General features: G+C 37.7%; 1 protein-coding gene across 9 annotated transcripts in view; it reads left to right on the top strand.

The window, feature by feature from the left end:
- Nucleotides 1-23,477, top strand: part of LOC131057390 (uncharacterized) — a 208,873-nt gene that overhangs the window by 44,654 nt on the left and 140,742 nt on the right. For 6 of the 9 annotated variants that reach the window (XM_059221075.1, XM_059221072.1, XM_059221073.1 and 3 more), the window contains exon 6: nucleotides 22,557-22,624. In XM_059221075.1, the coding sequence (XP_059077058.1) occupies nucleotides 22,557-22,624 (68 nt within the window). The remainder of the gene's footprint in view (nucleotides 1-22,556; nucleotides 22,625-23,477) is intronic. The other 3 variants (XM_057991557.2, XM_057991555.2, XM_057991554.2) reach the window with 1 other exon arrangement.

Here is a 23,477-nt window from a genome sequence, read left to right as displayed (position 1 = left end):
CCATACTTCCAAACCTAGGAAGTAATGAAGGAGTCCCATGTCCTTCATATCAAATTCTTTAGCAAGGTCTTTCTTACATTGATCTATGAGGTGATCTTTTCCTGTCATTAACAAATCATCAACATATAAAATCAATATCAGCATATCACCTTTGTTTTGCTTATAGTAGAGATTTGGATCTGCATCATTCTTTGAGAAGCCTAGCCCTGAAAGATTAGTGTCAATTCTTTCATACCAAGCCATGGGAGCCCGTTTAAGCCCATAAAGAGCTTTCTTGAGTTTACATACATGAGATTCTACATCATGAATCTCAAACCCTTCAGGTTGCTCTAGGTATACTTCTTGTGTAATCTCTCCATTAAGAAATGTTGTCTTTACATGCATCTGATGTACTTTCCATCCTTTTGCTGCTGCAATGGCTAAGACTGTTCTTACTGAGGTATATCTGGCTACAGGTGCAAAGGTTTCTTCATAGTCAATTCCTTCCTTTTGTGAGAACCCTCTGGCTACAAATCTAGCCTTGTGTTTCTCAATGCTGCCATCTACAACATGTTTGATTTTGAAGAGCCATTTGGAGGTGACAACAGATTTTCCAGCTGGCTTAGGAACAATCTCCCAAACATCATTTTTCATAATGGATTGGTATTCCTCAGACATGGCATTCTTCCAAACTTGATGTTTATGTTCATCTGATACATTAGTAGGTTCTTCTTTTGAAAGATCATTCATGAGAGCAACGTAGTTGGTGAGTTTGTTAGGTGTTTTGCTTTCTCTCAAGGTTCTTGAAGGAGCAACATACTTCTAAGCTTCTTCTACAGTTTTGGTAGCCCATAATGGTCTTTTCTTGAAATTTTCTCTAGGTGGGTTTTGAGTTTCACCTTCATTTTCCTCAATACTCTCCCTCTGAAGCTCAGGAGCAGGGTCTTCCTCTATGCTAGGGATAGGGATATAGACTTCAGGTTCTATTGAGCTTTGGACTCTTTTGAAGGCTAAGTCTTCTTCAAAGATTACATCCCTACTCAGTTCAATATTTCTCTGACCAGGTATATAGATTCTGTAGGCCTTGGAGGTTTCACTATATCCTATAGGTATTCCCCTTTTTCCAGAAGACTTTAATTTTAATCTTTTCTCCTTAGGTACATGAATATAGACAGGACACCCAAATATTCTAAGGTGGCTGATATCTGGCTTTGTTTTAATAAAGACTTCCTCAGGGGTTTTAGCTTCAAGATGGGAGTGAGGACATCTATTTTGTATATATACATCAGTGCTTGTTGCTTCTGCCCAAAGATTGGTATTTAGATTCTGATCAAGAATCATGGCTTTGGCAGTTTCTACAATTGTCCTATTTTTCCTTTCAGCTACCCCATTTTATCAAGGATTATAAGGTATAGTAAGCTCCCTCTTAATCCCAGCATTTTTACAAAAATCTTTAAACAAATCTGAGGTGTATTCCCCCCCATTGTTAGTTCCTAAGGTTTTGATTTTATTTCTTGAGTAGTTTTCTTTTCGTGATTTAAATTTCTTAAACCTATTAGGGATCTCTTTTGATTCTTTACATTTCAGAAAGTAGATCCAAGTTTTCTTAGAGTAGTCATCAACAAATATTACATAATACAAAAATCCCCCTAAAGAAGGTACAGACATAGGTCCACATACATCAAAATGAACTAATTCTAAAACTTTGCTTGTTTTCCTAGTACTATTTTGAAAAACACCTTTAGTATTTTTACCTAGGGCACATCCCTTGCATGCCCCTGAATGATATTGCTTTAACTTAGGTAGACTTGTGACAAGGTTTCCCATTGATGATAAAGCTCTAAAATTCAGGTGACCTAGTTTTCTATGCCAAACTTCATTAGCATTTGTAGTTTCATGGATTAGGGCTAGGTTGGGCTTTGTGCACAGCTCATACAAGTAGCCTTGTCTTTGACCAATGGTTTTAGCTTTCTTGATAGATGAATTCTTTGGCCACGTCAACACTTTGTTGTCCATGAAGGTCACTTTGTACCCATTATCCTCTAGTGCTGATATGGAGATTAGATTTCTCTTGATGCCTAGGATATATAGTACTCCTTTAAGTTGCAATGATACACTTGACTTCAGTTTGATAGCGCAGGTGTCAACTTCTCTGACTAGATGTGTGGAGTCATCTTCGATAGTTACTTCCTCATCTTTCTCCTCTATCATGGAGTTTAGCACTTTTTTAAACCCTGTAATGTGTCTGGATGAGCCACTGTCGATCACCCAGGAGTTAATCTTGTTTGATGCTTGGTTTGTAAGTGCTGAGTAGAGTACATACTTCTCAGAGTCATCTTCCCCTTTAGATTTTCTTGTTTTGGCAAATGTGGCTTGTTGTTTGGCTCTTTCCAGACATTTGGCAACATAGTGTCCGAATTTGTCACATCTGTAGCATTGAATCTGTGAAAGATCCTTCTTGAAGGTGTTCTTGCCATGACGACCTTTCCTGTTCCTAAATTGTTTCTGCTTGCTTTTCTTATTGGAGTTTGTATTTAGGACTTGAATATCTTCATCTATATTCTTTTGTTTGATCCCTTTCTTATTTAACCTTGATTCTTCTTGGAGACAGTCCGCCTTTAGCCTTTCAAATTTTGGAAATTTATCCCTTGCATTGATGCCTTGGACGAATGTTTCCCATATACTAGGCAACCCATCTAGAGCAATGAGTGTTCATTCTTTGCTTTGGATCTCATATCCAAGGGTTGCTAGCTCATCCCTTAGGGCTGATATCCGCATGAAGTAGGCATTGACTGACTCCCCTTTGATCATAGCTATATGATTTATTTCTCTATTTAAAGCCAAGGTTCTACTAGCATTGGATATCTCAAATGCATCTTTAAGTGCTTTGAACATGTTGTAGGCCGTTTCATGTTTCCTTATGATGGGCATAATATTATTCCTCACCCCATCAACTATGATTTTGATGGCCTTTTCATTTCCCTGTATCCAAGTTGCTTTGTCAGGTTCAGTCTCAGGTTCTGTAGTTTCAGTTTTTACAAATGATTCGACTTTATTTTCTCTTAGAATCATCTGAATTCTGAACTTTCATGCTGAGAAGTCATCACCTTCTCTGAGTCTATCTTCGAATCTGATAGTGCTAGCCATTAGGAGAAATGTGATGTTGAATATATGCTTGTCTTGAATTTTCCACAAAATTGAATAACCTCAGGTTCGATTTAACCTGGCTCTGATACCATGTAAATGTTATTCAATTTTCAATTCAAGGTGCAAGTTATATTCAAGTTATTCTTCCTTTCAAGTATATGTTAATTTGCAATATAATAAATCTGATTTATATGGTATGTTGCAGATGGAGAAAGAGCATTTATAAATTTCGATGTCCTTCCTACATTTAACCGATCGATATATATATGCAAACATAGGAGATCAAGCAATACCTTGACCGGTCATGTCTATTAGACATGACCGATCAAGATATTACTTGATCGTACCTCTTCAAACCATAATTGAATTAAACTGATAATCGGTGTGTAACCATTTAACATTAAACCCTATACCAATCGGTGTGTAAGCATTATCGGTGTGTTAGTATTAACAATAAACCCGATACCAATCGGTGTGTTAGTATTAACAATAAACCCGATACCAATCAGTATCCTGTGCATTATGATTAGTAACCGATGTTAATCGATATATAGACATTAGTTAAGAACCCGATTGTTAATCGGGATTTATATGCAAGGTTATATATATAAATCGAAGGATACGATCACAGCTAGATCGTATATCATGCATACAATCGATGATAAATATATAATAACTGAATCATGATCATAATCTCATGTGTATATATTAGATAACTGGAGTCTTATCATAGTCTATCGATGAGATAGATGATTGAATGAGAGATTTCATTTATCTCTCATTCAATCATTTATCTTACCGAGGCTATCATGTATCAACAAGACTGAGCTTTTAAATGTTGTTTAGTTCAATTGTAGGTGTTTGTCTGAGCTACGCCAGAATTGGGTTCTTAGCCATGCATTTGCAGTCTGAAAATCTTCCAAGTTCCCTTGAAGATTGCATCGTTCCTGCGAGGTTGTGAGCCATTTTGGCCAAGCAGGGATTGGTTATGTTGAATCCGTCTAACCACATACCAGTCTTGTTAATTTTAGGTTTCTTAAACCCTTCTTCTTTTCTTTTATTCCCGAGCTTGAGAAACGCAACATCATTTGAGATGCAGACCAGCTTGTTGCAAAACGTAAGGCCCCTTGTGCTCCCAGCAAAACACATCAACCGTTGAGTTATCCCGCAGTCAAGAACTGACATTTGGAACCTTGAGGTTGTCACCTTTGATCAACTAAAACAACATTAGGGCTTCCTTATACAAGAGAGGATAGGATACTCGTTGAGAACATTCTATTTTGCGTTGGCCGGATAGAGTCGTAGCAATGCAACTTTAGACACATCAACAATGAAGTATTCATTCATTCATTTTTAGAACAACAAATTGGATTTGAGCTCTGGAGAAGAGTTTCAGCAGCAAAACAGACTTTTGGGAACAAAAACTCCTTGGAGATTGGAAGGTTGGACGAAACCTCAACATTCCTTGAAGAGGTGGATTCATTTATAATTCATTTTGGGGCTTATTTGCAGTGATATGAATAGAGCTGTGAATAGTAACGTGAATGGTGCTGCAACAGTGACATGAACATTGCTGCTACAGTGATGTGAATAGTGCTTGCAGCAGGTTTAGATTTGTTTGAGCAAGGGTTTGTTAGTATTTCATTGCTAAGTTGTGCTAGGGTTTGGAGGAGATTTTGGGGAGTTTGGCATCACCAAATTTGCATTCAGCATTGTGTTTTAGACCTTCCAGTTATATACATAAATCTCAGACTTGTTGGAGTCCAGATTTGAGTTTGTTTCATCATCAGATTGTCTTCTACATTGCTCATCTCATTGCCATTGGAGTTATGCAACAACCTGGTATGTTGTAACTGCTGAACACTCAAATACTTAGGGTTTGTACTTGCTGTTACAGTCTGATAAATACCTGATTTATTTGTAATCAGACCTCATATTTCACCAATAAAGGGTTCCTTTGGTATTGTTAAGTTGTTTGTCATGTTCTCTCTTATTTGGTACATGTAATTGCAGCACAATCAATCCAAAATTCTAACAACAAACTCAGAAATTCATATCAGACCTAGAAAAATCAGAATTCAAAGGTTTGCCTGCCAAGTGTTTGACAAAATGCCAAACCATCAAAACTGAAAATTAAGGGCAGAACAACAGGGGTTACTTCAGATACGTTCATTCCATCATTCTAGCGGGGCATGTGTCAAAATGATTACCGTCTCGTACCTTCATGGCCATGTTAGTCCTTGAGGGTATTTGGCACCCTGTCCTCAGCTGACCTGTCTTCCACACCACCCCCAACCGCCTTCTTCGCCAAATCATCAGCCATCCTATTACTCTCACAATATATGTGAGTAACTTTAAATTCCTTAAATTTCCTTGTTAGAGTTTGAGTGGGCCTTAGCCATTTCCCTAACTTCCAAGTTGGTGAATCCACACAGCATTGATTGCTACACTGCATTTTAGCCCCAACAGTGCTACTTGGAATTCTACCATATTATTGGTAGCTTCCCCCAAGAATTCTGCTTTCTCACATTATGCCCAAGTGGATTCTTATATCACACCCTGCTCCATTCAGCCTTGGGTTCCCTCTTGAGGCCCCGTCAAAATTAATCTTGACCCACCCTCTTTCGGTTGCTTTCACTCCACATTATCTCTAGGATTGAGAGGAAGCTCATCCTTCCTGGACCCATTATCAACATTCCTGCACCCATTAACGAGGGTACCTTTGTTGGTTAACATATTTGTCTTTATGAAGAATTTTTTAATTCTAACTCTATTTTCCTAGTTTAATAAAGACAAACTCTATCAATAGTCGGGTAAGTTGTATAATAATTAACTTCTCTTTAATTTTGAAGGTACAACTCTCTTGTGAGATTAAATTTTGATTTTTGAATAATAAACTATGGGGTATACTTTTGACCAGAACACAGAAAGGCATTCAACACTTATTCATAACCACGAGACAAATGATTTTTGAGAATCTTTCTATGTAATGTGCCCTTTTTAGCCGCTCTCGTTTTATGATTGGGTAGCCTATCATTGGCCCTCGTAGGCTAAGACAGTTGTTTAAAGGGTCTTAGTTATCAGAGTAGAAGGCTTATTCCCATCCAGAGTTCAAGTTTGGCCTTTGTTGGACTCAGTTCTACATACTTACTATTTATAGTAAGTTACTATTTCAAGAAATCAAGGTTTTATTTATAGCAGGGCAAATGGATAGGCCTCAATTGTAGTGTTGATCTCATATGTAGATAGATGAGCGAAAAGGATTAATGATTAATTATCACTAAAAGGGCACTTTAATGATAATCTAATATTATAAAGTAAAGTGTACTTTATAATCAATGGGGCCATGACCCTCAATTAAAAACTGTAGACGTATAAAAATGACCATATTCCTAAATGAATATTTTATGTTCATTTTTCTATTTAATTAAATCCAATTTAATTAAATTATCCACATTCTTCTATTTAATTAAGTAAATTACTCAATTTATTTAAATTAAATTCACTATACCCATTTAATGAATAAATCATTTTATTCAATTAAATCTCCCCTATCCACTTTTAATTAAATTCAAATTTAATTAAATAGTTATCCTAAATTGAATAAATCTAATTTATTTAATTTTTCCAAATTTCAACCAAATTGAATGAAAATCATTTAATTCAATTAAAGCCTATTATCCCTCCATCCACTTGCAAAATCCTAAACCCCTTTCTAATCTCTTCTAGAATCTTCTAATCACTTCTAATTAGCCTAACACCTCCTCTAAACTTTGTCACATCCCTAAGCAAGGGGAGGTCACTTCTCAAACCCTTTTACATGGTTAAAACATTTGTTTTAACTCAACCTTCACCCAACCCAAGGGTCTCATCAGGCCTTTAATGCTTTGACCATGATTATCTCTTAATCATTTGCACAAAGATTTATCCTTGGATTAACTCTTAATCCAGTGGGTAAGCCTAACTTAGACTTGACCCTTACCCTCTAGATAACCATGAGGTCTTCTCAGGCCTTTAATGCCTCCAACCCCTTCTCTCAACCCAACCCTATGTTGACATTTGTCACCATTTCATTGGTGCAAATTGTGCACATGGATCCCCAACTTTCAAACTTGGCCCTTGATTTTTCCAATTTTCAATCTTGACCATCCATTGCCCTGTTTGTGCTATAAATAGAGCTCTCATTCCTCCATTTTAAATCATCCAAATTTGTAGTATCACACTTATGCTCAAATACCTTCAAGCTTTCATATCATTTTTATGCTCATCATTTTAGCCTCTTTGAAATCAGGAATTAGTCTAAATATGCATGTTTAGAATAATTTCTTTATCATTTTAGCTCAATCATAGACTAATATAGTATGCTAGGATAGTATTCAAACTAATTTTGTCATTTTATCATTTAGTTTATTGCATTTTTAGAATCATGCATATCTTAGGATGCATTTCATTCTAAAATCTATCAAAGCATCCCTCGTTCTTGCATTTGCCATCCCTAAACCATTTTGCTTAGTGATTTGAGAGCAAAAACATTGGTTTGAGGGACATTGTAAGATAGAGAACCATGGGACCCACCTTGGGAAGCTGAGTAATACGTTATTACTCCATAGCTTGCATCAAGAAGTCTTGTGTGTGTGTGTGGACAAGTCATTTAGCAATTTTTCACATATTAAGTTTTATTGACCCACTTTTCCCACATACATTTCTGGCGCCCACCGTGGGGCGTGACCCCAAATATCAAATCGGTTTTTAAAACTAATCACTTTTGCAGGTCCGCGGGAAACAGGAATCAGCGCGTGGAAAACATTCCCTAGCGCATCGGGTTAACAGTCTAGCGCATCTAGCCCACTGTTCAGCGCGTGGAGTCTCTAGTATAGCGCCTACAGTCCTTTATTTAGCGCATGACTGCCACTAAAATTTTTCCTGTAGGTCTCAGCGCGGAAGAATAACGGAGTAGCGCATCTACAAAATCTATTAGCACTTCGGGTCTGCCTCCTAGCGCATCGAGTTTACCAGTTAGTGCTTGCCATCCATAATCCAGCGCGTGAGGTCTATGCATTAGCGCATCAAATCACCAGCTTTCCTGTGGGTCTGAAACGCAAAAGAAAACCAGAGCAGTGCATTCGCTTCTCTGTTTAGCGCGTTGATACTTCATTTTAGCACATCGAAAATATATTGTAGCGCTTACAGTCTGTTCTGTAGCGCATCACAGACAAAACAAAAAAAAAATAATTTTTTTAAAAAAAATTGTAACCGAACTAAGATTTTAGACTTGTGGAAGTCCCCCAAATCATCTAACATTTTTTTTCCCTGGTTTGCTAACAGGACTCTTAACAATTTTCTTGCAGGCGGAGCGGGCCATTTTTCTTTTAAAAGTGATTTCTTTTGTTGACCACCAAACCGTCGAATTTACTTTGTTGACCGCATTCATTTTCATAGATTAGAAAATCATTGCTTTGCACGGATAAAATAAACACCATGTTTTCGTGGAGCAACATTTCCACATAGATTTTAGCAAATCACTGAATTGACAGGATAAAATAAACCAACTTGATTGCTTTGTCTCGAAAGTGAAAGGAATATGCTCTCCCCTTAACTGGGTGATCAAAAATCCAGACCACTCTTACAGCTTTCTTTACTTCAAGCAATAAAATCTTTAGTAGGCTTGCCTTCCCGAGGAGTTGCAATCAACTCTTAAAGCCGTTTATGGCCGGTGTGAAGGGAACGACCTAAGTGGAGAACGACTTTGACGCCAAGAATTCCAACCCACTATAATCAAAAGTGGAAAGTGACGAAAGTCCTTTTCAACGGTTGCGCATAGTGATTAGCCTTCCCCCAGTATCCTTGAGATACGTAAAGCCTTTGTTCTAAAGGTTGGGAAGTCTCCTGAGGGAGTTTATCACTGACGACCGAACGGGAAGCCTGATTATGAACCATAGAAATAGAAACTTTGAACAGAGTCAGTAACCAGACATTTATAACATCATAGTGCAAGGGTGGGGAAGAATCCGCTGCCAGGATTATTCACCATATATCTTCCAAGATAACTACTCAACTGTGAAGCAATTCACTTTGAGTTAATTTCTGGCAAAAGACAAAAAAACGGGCGCCTCTAGGGGGTGACACGGCTGTTTGAGCTGACGGAGTATCGAGACTAGTGGGCTATGATGTTATTTATAACCCTTGACTAAAGAGTCTATCTGAAGTGTATTATTTGTATCAAACCTGTTAAAACATTGGGGATTTGAACACATCCTCCCAGAACATACACTTTTTGTTGGATTAGGCAAAATGGTTTATACTTTTTATGCTGTGTTTGCATTTATTACTTCAGAAAATCATCCTTAAAACTTGAAAAATTTGCAACAAAAATCAAAAAATTCACAAAAACCAAACCAAAGAAAAATCAGGGCAGTTTAGCGCATAAGAGCAACCTCTTAGCGCGTGGAATATTTCTATTAGCGCATCCAAACCACTAGTTAGTGCGTTGGTTCAAAACAGTAGTGTTTCATCTCAAGGCAAAACAGTGTAAAATCCTTTAGCGCATCAGAAAAACAGTCTAGCGCGTGGAAGCAACAACTTAGCGCGTGAAGACCAAACATTAGCGCATAAAGTCCGACAGTTAGCGCTTAGCAGACCTAGGATAGCGCATAGATTTTTCAAGAGTTGGGAAACCAATTTTAACAGTCCCAAAACTTTAGCGCTTGTCTAGGGGCAGCCTAGTGCGTGTGCTTGTTATTTTAGCGCATAGAGGAATTTCAGTAGCGCATGTAGACTCTGTTCTAGCGCGTGATAAAAAGCAGAAAAACAGAGAGAAAAACAGAGAAAATTTTGGAAATTTCAAAAACATTTTTAGAAGCATTTTTCATCAACATCATTTTCATCAAACCAGAGTGACAAAAACAAATCACTAAAACTATTTCTTGAGCAAAATTTGTGTCAAAACGAATGCTGTTAGAATCCTAAATGAGTCGCGCAATAGAGGACGTCTCTCCTATCATAATCCGGAAATCTCATCATCAGTATCAACAGAATCCTTTACCATCTTACGGATTTTTATCTCAAAACACTTGTTTAAAATTTTCAAATTGTCAAATCAAGTTTCCAGATCGGGAAGCTTTTATCCATATCATTTGACACGCTTTATCGTGAAGGGGCATCTAAAAGCCTTCAATTTGATAGAGTAAGATTTGAAATTTTCAAAACAAGAAACAACTAAATCCAAACCAATCAAAGGAAACCATTGATCACTCATGCATGACTAATCCCCTTATTCTGAGAAGAAGGAACCTTTATTGTAACATCACGTTGAAGAAACAACAACCTAGTTTTGCCAATTTTCAATCTTGACCAACCATTGCCCTGTTTGTGCTATAAATAGAGCTCTCATTCCTCCATTTTAAATCATCCAAATTTGTAGTATCACACTTATGCTCAAATACCTTCAAGCTTTCATATCATTTTTATGCTCATCATTTTAGCCTCTTTGAAATCAGGAATTAGTCTAAATATGCATGTTTAGAATAATTTCTTTATCATTTTAGCTCAATCATAGACTAATATAGTATGCTAGGATAGTATTCATACTAATTTTGTCATTTTATCATTTAGTTTATTGCATTTTTAGAATCATGCATAGCTTAGGATGCATTTCATTCTAAAATCTATCAAAGCATCCCTCGTTCTTGCATTTGCCATCCCTAAACCATTTTGCTTAGTGATCTGAAAGCAAAAACATTGGTTTGAGGGACATTGTAAGATAGAGAACCATGGGACCCACCTTGGGAAGCTGAGTAATACGTTATTACTCCATAGCTTGCATCAAGAAGTCTTGTGTGTGTGTGTGTGGACAAGTCATTTAGCAATTTTTCACATATTAAGTTTTATTGACCCACTTTTCCCGCATACATTTCTGGCGCCCACCGTGGGGCATGACCCCAAATATCAAATCGGTTTTTAAAACTAATCACTTTTGCAGGTCCGCGGGAAACAGGAATCAGCGCGTGGAAAACATTCCCTAGCGCATCGGGTTAACAGTCTAGTGCATCTAGCCCACTGTTCAACGCGTGGAGTCTCTAGTATAGCGCCTACAGTCCTTTATTTAGCGCATGACCGCCACTAAAATTTTTCCTGTAGGTCTCAGCGTGGAAGAATAACGGAGTAGCGCATCTACAAAATCTATTAGCGCTTCGGGTTTGCCTCCTAGCGCATCGAGTTTACCAGTTAGCGCTTGCCGTCCATAATCCAGCGCGTGAGGTCTATGCATTAGCGCATCAAATCACTAGCTTTCCTGTGGGTCTCAAACGCAAAAGAAAACCAGAGCAGCGCATTCGCTTCTCTGTTTAGCGCATCCAGCAAACAGTGTAGCGCGTCGATACTTCATTTTAGCGCATCGAAAATATATTGTAGTGCTTACAGTTTGTTCTGTAGCGCATCACAGACAAAACAAAAAAAAAAAATTTTTTTTTAAAAAAATTGTAGCCGAACTGAGATTTTAGACTTGTGGAAGTCCCCCAAATCATCTAACATTTTTTTTCCCTGGTTTGCTAGCAGGACTCTTAACAATTTTCTTGCAGGCGGAGCGGGCCATTTTTCTTTTAAAAACGATTTCTTTTGTTGACCACCAAACCGTCGAATTTACTTTGTTGACCGCATTCATTTTCATAGATTAGAAAATCATTGCTTTGCACGGATAAAATAAACACCATGTTTTTGTGGAGCAACATCTCCACATAGATTTTAGCAAATCACTGAATCGACAGGATAAAATAAACCAATTTGATTGCTTTGTCTCGAAAGTGAAAGGAATATGCTCTCCCCTTAACTGGGTGATAAAAAATCCAGACCACTCTTACAGCTTTCTTTACTTCAAGCAATAAAACCTTTAGCAGGCCTGCCTTCCCGAGGAGTTGCAATCAACTCTTAAAGCCATTTATGGCCGGTGTGAAGGGAACGACCTAAGTGGAGAACGACTTTGACGCCAAGAATTCCAACCCACTATAATCAAATGTGGAAAGTGACGAAAGTCCTTTTCAACGGTTGCGCGCAGTGATTAGCCTTCCCCCAGTATCCTTGAGATACGTAAAGCCTTTGTTCTAAAGGTTGGGAAGCCTCCTGAGGGAGTTTATCACTGACGACTGAACGGGAAGCCTCCTGAGGGAGTTTATCACTGACGACCGAACGGGAAGCCTGATTACGAACCATAGAAATAGAAACTTTGAACCGAGTCAGTAACCAGACATTTATAACATCATAGTGCAAGGGTGGGAAAGAATCCGCCGCCAAGATTATTCACCATATATCTCCCAAGATAACTACTCAACTGTGAAGCAATTCACTTTGAGTTAATTTCTGGCAAAAGAGAAAAAGACGGGCGCCTCTAGGGGGTGACACGGCTGTTTGAGCTGACGGAGTATCGAGACTAGTGGGCTATGATGTTATTTATGACCCTTGACTAAAGAGTCTATCTGAAGTTTATTATTTGTATCAAACCTGTTGAAACATTGGGGATTTGAACATATCTTCGCAGAACATACACTTTTTGTTGGATTAGGCAAAATGGTTTATACTTTTTATGCTGTGTTTGCATTTATTACTTCAGAAAATCATCCATAAAACTTGAAAAATTTGCAACAAAAATCCAAAAATTCACAAAAACCAAACCAAAGAAAAATCAGGGCAGTTTAGCGCATAAGAGCAACCTCTTAGCGCGTGGAATACTTCTATTAGCACATCCAAACCACTAGTTAGCGCGTTGGTTCAAAACAGTAGCGTTTCATCTTAAGGCAAAACAGTGTAAAATCCTTTAGCGCATCAGAAAAACAGTCTAGCGCGTGGAAGCAACAGCGTAGCGCGTGAAGACCAAACATTAGCGCATAAAGTCCGACAGTTAGCGCTTAGCAGACCCAGGATAGCGCATAGATTTTTCAACAGTTGGGAAACCAATTTTAACAGTCCCAAAACTTTAGTGCGTGTCTGGGGGCAGCCTAGTGCGTGTGCTTGTTATTTTAGCGCATAGAGGAATTTCAGTAGCGCATGTAGACTCTGTTCTAGCGCGTGATAAAAAACAGAAAAACAGGGAGCAAAACCTGGAAAATTTTGGAAATTTCAAAAACATTTTTAGAAGCATTTTTCATCAACATCATTTTCATCAAACCAGAGTGACAAAAACAAATCACTAAAACTATTTCTTGAGCAAAATTTGTGTCAAAACGAACGCTGTCAGAATCCTAAATGAGTCGCGCAATAGAGGACGTCTCTCCTATCATAATCCGGAAATCTCATCATCAGTATCAACAGAATCCTTTACCATCGTACGGATTTTTATCTCAAAACACTTGTTTAAAATTTTCAAATTGTCAAATCAAGTTTCTAGATCGGGAAGCTTTTATCCATATCATTTGACATGCTTTATCGTGAAGGGGCATCTAAAAGCCTTCAATTTGATAGAGTAAGATTTGAAATTTTCAAAACAAGAAACAACTAAATCCAAACCAATCAAAGAAAACCATTGATCACTCATGCATGACTAATCCCCTTATTCTGAGAAGAAGGAACCTTTATCGTAACATCACATTGAAGAAACAACAACCTAGTTTTGCCAAATTCATCAAGAGAAACATGTTCTTATACATAAATTGTCAACTCTTCAAATCTCATCGGGTATTCGTTCATCACGTCAAACGTTATATTCAAAACAAATCTAGCAAATTTGATAAGGAACCCTTGGAAACAAGAGCATACTCTCAAAAGTCTGCTTTTAATTAAACCATAAACCGCAGCGGAAAGATCAATCCAGTATTCTTGCCCAACGAGTGCATCACGTATAACACATCTCGACCAGAACCACCCACCCCTGAGCAACACATCGAAGAGGATTTTGTCCCTTTTGTCACCGAAAGTTTTTACTAAAATGCCTGTTACTCGCTCTCAAAGCAACAAACAAAGCGAGGCACACGTTGAGTCCAGCATGAATCGAAGATTGTCAAATCCTTTTGAAGTTCCACCCGTAGAAGAACCTGAAATTACTGAAGCACTTCTTCGGGAATGTTAGGAAAACCCTTCCAAAAACTTGTAGAAAAGCTCATGGAAAATGACAAAGAAAAATATCTGCTCATGCTTACAAGCAAAGGCGTTAAACTTCCCGAAAATTTAGACCCAACCATTTTTCAAACCGGATCTCGACAATATGCATATCAAGAACAACAAAGAGAAGAAGAAACTCACATACCTGAGCAACATATTCCAGAGCAACACATTCCAGAACAACGCATACCAGAAATGCGTATACCTGAGCTAGAAACACCAGAGCAAAATATACCATTTACCACACCTTTTCAGTTGAGAACCAATACAATGCAAGAACTTTTCCCTCGACAAGACAATATACATTTGGCAGCCCTTACTCAACAAATGCAAATGTTGCAAAGGCAAATGCAGGATATGCAACAAGGGACAGCAGTGCGGTACTCTTTAAACGAAATCTGTCCTTATCCATTTGATAGAAGATTGAACATGGTACCTTTTCCACCAAACTCAGACGTTCCCAAATTTGATAAGTATGATGGGAAAAGTGATCCCCGAGATCATGTTCGGGGATTTTGCACACTGAGCCTTGAATTTGCTCATGATGACACCTATTTGATGAGGTTATTTCCCAAAAGCTTGGGAGGGCAAACCATGGAATGGTTATCCAAAATCTCACCGCCTGTGAGATCATTTGATGAGTTGGTTAACAAATTCATAACCCACTATTCCTACAACATCCAACATGCCATAACCATGCTAGATGTTTGCAATACCAAACAAAAGAACAACGAAACATTCATGGTATTCCTTCAACGCCGGCGACGCATGGCCTCCAGATATCCTCGAGATATTCCCGAAAAGGAGAAAATGGAAATCTTCATTGATAACTTAAATGGCGAAATGAGTTACAGATTGAAACTTCAATGCATACCATCTTTCGCTAAATTGATTGAAAATGGCATTCAAGTGGAAGAAGCTTGTGTCAAAAAGGGAACGCTCAAATTTTACAAGGAAGGAACAAACTCATCAAACTACAATAACCAGAACAACACCAACCTTGACAAATCTCGATTTTGGACTCAAAACAAAAATGAAGGCAATAGTGAAACACATGATCTCAAATCTAAGCAACCAGCGCTTGCATTATCCGGAAATCCTCAAAACACGAAAAATCCTAAAAATGCTACTCCTAGTGCTAACACATATGCACAAAACACTGATTAAGGACAACTCAACACAAATAACACCAACGATACTCAAAGCAAAAACATGAATCCAGGACCTAACAACAATTCACGCAACATGAATAATTTCCAAAAGCGTATCTTCACACCACTGGGGCAATCACTAGAATCAGCATTCAGAGAACTTTTGGCAAACAAAATTCTTTCTTTGCCTCCAATCAACAACTATGAACCCTTAATCAAACCACCTTGGTGGAATGATTCACACTATTGTGATTTCCATCGCAACAAGGGTCATAGGACAAATGAGTGTATCAGATTGAAACATATAGTATAGGACATGATTGATCGAGGTGACTTAACGGTCGATGGTCTCAAAACAAATGGTGATCACGGAGCCTTTAAAAATTCTCTCCCAAATTACAACAAACATGGAGCATCAACTTCAGATGATACACGCGGAGCTCGTATGAATCACATCTACAACAACACCATCAACCACATATCAGCTGAAGATCATCAAGTAAATGTCATCACCATTCGAGATCAGCATGATCATGAATCTGTCAATGTCACAACCCGAACTCAGAAATATGTCTTGAAAGGACATACTGCACCTACAACTACCACATCAAAAATCCAATATGACTTGGTTAGCCAACTACGCAAGACTCCAGCGCAGATATCTATACTCGAATTGCTGAAACTATCGCCAAAGCACAAAGACATATTAGAACAAGCGCTATTGGAAACCAATGTACCTCAAAATTTGGATACAGACAGATTTCAAGCCATGGTCGCCCATATGACAGGACCTCATAACCTCACCTTCTCAGAGCATGATGATGCTTCCTTGATCCATCCACATAATACTCCTCTCCATATCGAAGTCATTGTTTGCAAACACCGAGTCAAAAGAGTCCTAATAGATGGAGGAGCTGGCCTTAATATATGTACTTTAAAGCTTATCCGTGCATTAGGCTTCTCAGAAGAATCTATTGATCCTTGCAAGAAGATTACCATAAAAGCATATGATGATGAGGAATGGTCCTCTAAAGGAACAGTGATATTACCTATTCAAGTAGGACCAGCACAAAAGGATACTATATGTCAGGTCTTGGACATAGATCTAACCTACAATATTTTGTTAGGACGACCCTGGATACATGAAATGCAAGCAGTACCTTCTACGTATCACCAGTGTGTCAAGTTTCCTTATGATGGACAAGAAATATCCATATCTGCTGATCACAATCCATTTCAACATTGCAGCGCAATGGGGGCAGCCCAGGACAGTTTGGTTCCTCATAATAGAGAAAAACAAAAATCTTCAATATCAGATCCACAAACAGCCAAATCCAACTCCTTATGGAGAGACTTCAAACAGAAAATGCAAATCAAAGACCAAGGTATGGGAGAATACTCTTTGGAGCCTTTATGTTTGGCTAAATTGCCAACATCACCTAGATCTCATGGATTGCCTACTACATCAACACATCTGGTCACTCAGCCCATTACCAAATTTGATGGTACTTTCGTCCAACTGGGCACTCTCGCACATGAATCAGAAGATAAGGATATTCTTAGTTGGTTATACAAAGATGAGGAAGAAGATCATAGAGTAGCCGCTTTGGACATTGTTCTACCAACACACCTGTATGGAAAAGGCTACTTAATCATGAAGCAAATGGGATATGGCGGTAAAGGACCTATTGGAAAACGCAAAGGAGGAGTCACTGAACCTATAGATCTTCCTTCACAACCTAGCAGAAACAAAGCAGGATTGGGTTCTAAACTCACGTTCCTATTGAAACGACCGCCACACCTACCTACCAAACCTCAATGGAAAGTAAAGACGAAGTACAAAGAAGAATCCTGGCAGGAAGCACTCTTTGAATCTGCAGAAACAATCCGCAAGGCACGGGAACGTCAAGATCAGAAGTTGCATCAGGAAAAGCTTCTAAGTCATAAGAAGGCCCTATCTGCAGCAGTAACTCATATTCATACACCAATATCTCAAGAACAAATCATGTCATCTCCAGATACCGTTATTCCTCCCCGAGGAAGCACAGTCTATGAACAAATCCAGAAAGTAGAAGACGGATCTGACACAGAATCAACAAAAACCATCAAAATGGTATCCATCATCAAAGATTTGTTTTCACCGTATAACATACCAGTTTACAGCACAGATAGAATCTGGGATGATACCTATGAGACGGATTCCAATGAATATGAATGGGGTACCTGCTTCAATGCTACTACAGATATCCCTAGTGATACTGATTCTATATCTATCTCCCAAGAAGAACATAACACAGAAGATAGGCCTCTTGAATTTGGACCGCAGAATATCTATGACGCCGAGGAAAGCGAACAGGAACATTATGAGCAAGTATATGTAGAGGATAATACCATCGAAGACCTCGACAAAATCCTGAACTTCTTTAAAACCAAGAACAATCACGATGAAAACTCTATCCTAACACTCACAGTAGCCGAACTTAATCCACCTAATGATTCCTTACCACTTGTCTTTCCTGACCTCATCGATTGGGATGAACCTGAAATCCATGATATACCAATTTTCCCAAATGACGAATCTATTATCCATTACCTATGTACCGTAAATCCGGAAACAGCCTCTGCCAGTGAACACAATAACGATCTCTACAAACCAGGGAGTGCCAAGTCTCTCAGTCGCAAAATGAACCAAATAAAGGATCTACTGCTGAAAACCAGTCAATGGCAGTTCTAGATCACAAAAAAGTAAAAATAAAGGATGCATCTGAGGGTGAAAACCTTTTTAAGGCACCTAACGATGGGAGACTTGACACTCTTCCTGAGCACTTTCATGAGCGATCACCCATATTGATTGAGCCCACTCAATCAATCAACATTGGTACCACGGAAGCAGCCAGAAACATACACCTTGCAGAATCTCTGACAGAGGTAGAAAGATCAGCATTCATCATTTTCTTTAAAGAACAGCAAATTAACTTTGCTTGGTCATATGCTGATATGCCTGGAGCGGATCCACACTTAATCATGCATCATCTGTCCATTTCTACAGGAGTTAAACCAGTAAAGCAAAAGCTACGAAAGATGAATCCACAGGTGGCACTCATGGTCAAAACTGAACTAAAGAAACTATTAGATGTCGGATTCATTCGACCCATTGACTATGCATAATGGATTTCCAACATCGTTCCAGTATCAAAACTAGATGGTAGTATCAGAATATGCATTGACTTCAGAGACGTCAATAAAGCTTGTCCAAATGACGACTTTCCTCTGCCCAGTATCGACATCATTGTAGATCTCACAGCAGGCCATGCAATGCTCTCACTGATGGACGGTTTCTCAGGCTATAATCAAATCAAAATAGCCCCAGAAGATCAAGATAAAACCGCGTTCCCCTGTCCTTGGGGAACGTACTGTTGGAATGTTATGCCTTTTGGTTTAAAGAATGCAGGGGCCACTTATCAAAGAGCAATGACCACAATATTCCATGACATGATGCATACATTTATGGAAGACTATGTGGATGATTTACTAGCTAAATCCTTCACCAGAGCAGAACATCTCAGCATCCTGACAAAGATTTTTGATCGATTGGAGAAATTCCAAGTCAGGCTTAACCCTAAGAAGTGTGTCTTCGGGATTACATCAGGCAAGTTACTAGGCTACATAGTCTCAGCTAAAGGTATTGAAGTAGATCCAGCAAAGGTACAAGCCATTATGGACATGCCACCACCAAAGACTATCAGTCAACTCAGATCTCTACAAGGATGACTTCAATCAATCAGGCGATTCATCGCTCAGCTAGCAGATAAAAGTCTACCATTTAACCATTTACTACACAAAAATGTACCATTCAAATGGGAGGCCAAGTGTGTAGAATCTAGACCCTAGACGCGCTAAACCGGTAAACCCGAACTTTGAAAATAAAAAAAGACTAAAAACGACAAAATAAAAAGTCAAAAAAGGGTCAAAAACATTGACTTACTGGTGGTCCATGCGCTACAGGTCTCCGGTACCTCCGAATGCACTCGAAACGGTGTCTATGATACGGAATAGGCATTTTCTCTGTAGACCAAATTCTCTTTCTCCAAAGTCAATAAAGCACAAATGAATCTAATTCAAGCCCTTTTCCCCTTTTATAGGAGGAAAATGAAATTAGGGTTAGCCGAATGGACCTGTAATATGGTCGCGGTCTCCCCTATACCATAACATTTGTAACTTATCGAGAGATGAATCAATTTACACACATTTTACATGCACGAAATCATACACATCATACGCAACTCATCAAATCAAATCAAAAATTTTCAAAAAAATTGATTCATCTCCCGAGGGGGCATCACCATCAAAATATCGAATCTGGGGCATCACACATCAAATCAAAGTCGGGGCATGACTTGCAAATCATAAGAGCGATACAAAAATTGCATTTGATCATAAATCACAAAAACACATCATTTTCTTTGAAATAACATGTGCACACACGTCACTTCAAAGAGGGGCAAAATGTAGACGTATAAAAATGACCATATTCCTAAATGAATATTTTATGTTCATTTCTCTATTTAATTAAATCCAATTTAATTAAATTATCCACATTCTTCTATTTAATTAAGTAAATTACTCAATTTATTTAAATTAAATTCACTATACCCATTTAATGAATAAATCATTTTATTCAATTAAATCTCCCCTATCCACTTTTAATTAAATTCAAATTTAATTAAATAGTTATCCTAAATTGAATAAATCTAATATATTTAATTTCTCCAAATTTCAACCAAATTGAATGAAAATCATTTAATTCAATTAAAGCTTATTATCCCTCCATCCCCTTGCAAAATCCTAAACCCCTTTCTAATCCCTTCTAGAATCTTCTAATCACTTCTAATTAGCCTAACCCCTCCTCTAAACTTTGTCACATCCCTAAGCAAGGGGAGGTCACTTCTCAAACCCTCTTACATGGTTAAAACATTTGTTTTAACTCAACCTTCACCCAACCCAAGTGTCTCATCAGGCCTTTAATGCTTTGACCATGATTATCTCTTAATCATTTGCACAAAGATTTATCCTTGGATTAACTCTTAATCCAGTGGGTAAGCCTAACTTAGACTTGACCCTTACCCTCTAGATAACCATGAGGTCTTCTCAGGCCTTTAATGCCTCCAACCCCTTCTCTCAACCCAACCCTATGTTGACATTTGTCACCATTTCATTGGTGCAAATTGTGCACATGGATCCCCAACTTTCAAACTTGGCCCTTGATTAAACCTTTCAATCTTGACCATCCATTGCCCTGTTTGTGCTATAAATAGAGCTCTTATTCCTCCATTTTAAATCATCCAAATTTGTAGTATCACACTTATGCTCAAATACCTTCAAGCTTTCATATCATTTTTATGCTCATCATTTTAGCCTCTTTGAAATCAGGAATTAGTCTAAATATGCATGTTTAGAATAATTTCTTTATCATTTTAGCTCAATCATAGATTAATATAGTATGCTAGGATAGTATTCATACTAATCTTGTCATTTTATCATTTAGTTTATTGCATTTTTAGAATCATGCATAGCTTAGGATGCATTTCATTCTAAAATCTATCAAAGCATCCCTCGTTCTTGCATTTGCCATCCCTAAACCATTTTGCTCAGTGATCTGAGAGCAAAAACATTGGTTTGAGGGACATTGTAAGATAGAGAACCATGGAACCCATCTTGGGAAGTTGAGTAATACGTTATTACTCCATAGCTTGCATCAAGAAGTTCTGTGTGTGTGTGTGGACAAGTCATTTAGCAATTTTTCACATATTAAGTTTTATTGACCCACTTTTCCCGCATACAAAAACAACTTAAACTACATTTATATTTATTGAGTTGAGTGCCCAAGTATAAGGAGATAATATAAAGTTTTTTATTAAAAACCTAAAAGTGGATTTCAAATGAATATTAAATGCAACTAAGAGGTCGACTTCCTTTGTGAGGCTATTTAAAGGTTCTAAAAGCAAAAAAGAGATTCGTTCTTGAAGACATTTTTAACTTGTGCTTTGATATGAGAGCTGTGTATAGAAATACACAAGGGTTTCAGTCATTTCTAGCATTGGAGAATGAAAACTCTTCAATGTTTATGGAATTCTGAGGCTGTGCAATACCAGTTGATATTATTGTTTGAGGAGAGCTTCATTGTGGAGTTCTATTTGTGCATATTGGTGAAAAATTCAAAGGTTTTACAAGGGTTTGATGTGCTGCTTCAGTACCCGTGAATAGTGACGCTACAGTAACATGAATAGTGCATGCTACAGTGGAACTCTTCTCTCTTGGCACCTATGTCTGGTCCATTCGTTTGTAATTTCTAGAATTATATTCACTATTGAAAGGTCTAGTGCTATGCTGTATAAAGAACAGTACCAGGTGCAAGCATTCTCACTTTTCATTGTTGTTTCTGCTTCTCACAGTGGTAGCATGATTTGGAAGAAAAGTTCCTTGTTTCCTTAGCGAATCATCCTTATTTTATAATCAGAATTTCTCTTATAGTTTTCAGACAATCAGTGAGGGTGTTGTTAGGCTGTGTAAAGGAAGCAAGGCGAATGCTTGATGAAATGACTATGAAGGTTTAATTGCTATTTCTGACTTATTGTGTTTCATGCAATATGTTTGATAAAATGCCAAGTTGTTGTATGAGTGTCTTTTCAGAATATTATTGCCATGAACTCATAGTGATATCTAATCATTATTTAGAATAGTTGTATATCAGTAATATACTTGGTTTGCTTCTAATGAAGGAGATATCAGGTTGCATGCCAAGTGTTTGATGATTTGTCAAGCAGCTGTAGTTATTATTTTTAGTCACTTATATGCATGAATAAGGTCAAAATCAGTTGGCATATCATTTCTATGACATTGATAGTCAATATTTCATGGTTAGAGGCATTCAAAAACATCAATTAGAGCAAACAAGACCGAAACAATACAAATAGAAACTCATAACAGCAAGTTCAGACATTGTATGCAAAGTGTTCGACAATATTCCTTGAGGGTTTAATCAGCAACTTGAGGTCAGATTAGTCAAGGGATACTACATTCTATAAACAAATATATCTGAATTTCATAACAATACTCTAGTAAAATCTCTTATGTCTTTAACTATATGTAAAATTTATGACTTCGTTTATGATTTCAATGTTCATTCTAATATAGGCACTGAAAATGCAGGTTTCAGAAACAGGAAATTCGCCATTCACTTATGTTATTGTTGATGAACAAACGTGAGTACCTCTTTATGTTTTTAAATTAGCATCTTGCAATGCGTGTAATAATATGCCATCTTTCCACTGTTTATGCTCTTGGTCATATAGAATCTAGGATAATGAATCTAAAATATGGATATAAAGAAACACTAAACATGAAAACTAAATGGAGGGTTATAGTTATTTCAAATTCTGAAAGTTGATTTGATTGTGCTAGTCTGAAGTTCAATTTAGAACCTATTAGTTGTTTGATTTAATCTATTATTTCTTGTAGTTACTGTCTTTTATATTTTTTGAGATGCATTACCTGTAGCCAGAAGCACGTGATCGAAAGCTTACACACACACAATCACATATGCATACACATTGTTGGTGTTAATATGCAAAGCCACCTCCTTAAATTTATATATCATGGGCAGCCTGCAAATCATTTTTTACAGGTTGCCGTCTTGCCTAAATCAATTATGAAGGGAAAGCTGCAGCCATTCATTGGATACCGATCCTTGTATTTACACTCACTATAGCCACAATTCCTTATATTCTATTAAGAACAATCTCTAGCATGTTGGTAGGTTTATTCTATTAGAATGTGCTCATTGATGGCAAAGAAGAAATCAGTTTGCTGGTATCAAGAAGCTATTGGGAATGGAAGGTATGAAGACCAAGGGCTACTACTTTGCAAGGCAGAATTTATCCTATCAATGGCAGTGATAACATTAGATAAATTTCCTTATTTTATGCAGGCCGACCCTCCTAAATGTGACACCCTTCCTTGGGATTTGGTAAATAAAATAATATTAATATTTAAATCCTATCTTTGGCCGACTCATATCTTGTTGCCTCTTTTGAAGATATGAAAAATTAATTAATA

This window comes from Cryptomeria japonica, chromosome 5 (assembly GCF_030272615.1).
Source record: "Cryptomeria japonica chromosome 5, Sugi_1.0, whole genome shotgun sequence".
Classification (NCBI taxonomy): domain Eukaryota; kingdom Viridiplantae; phylum Streptophyta; class Pinopsida; order Cupressales; family Cupressaceae; genus Cryptomeria; species Cryptomeria japonica.
This window is presented reverse-complemented; position numbering and strand designations above follow the sequence as displayed.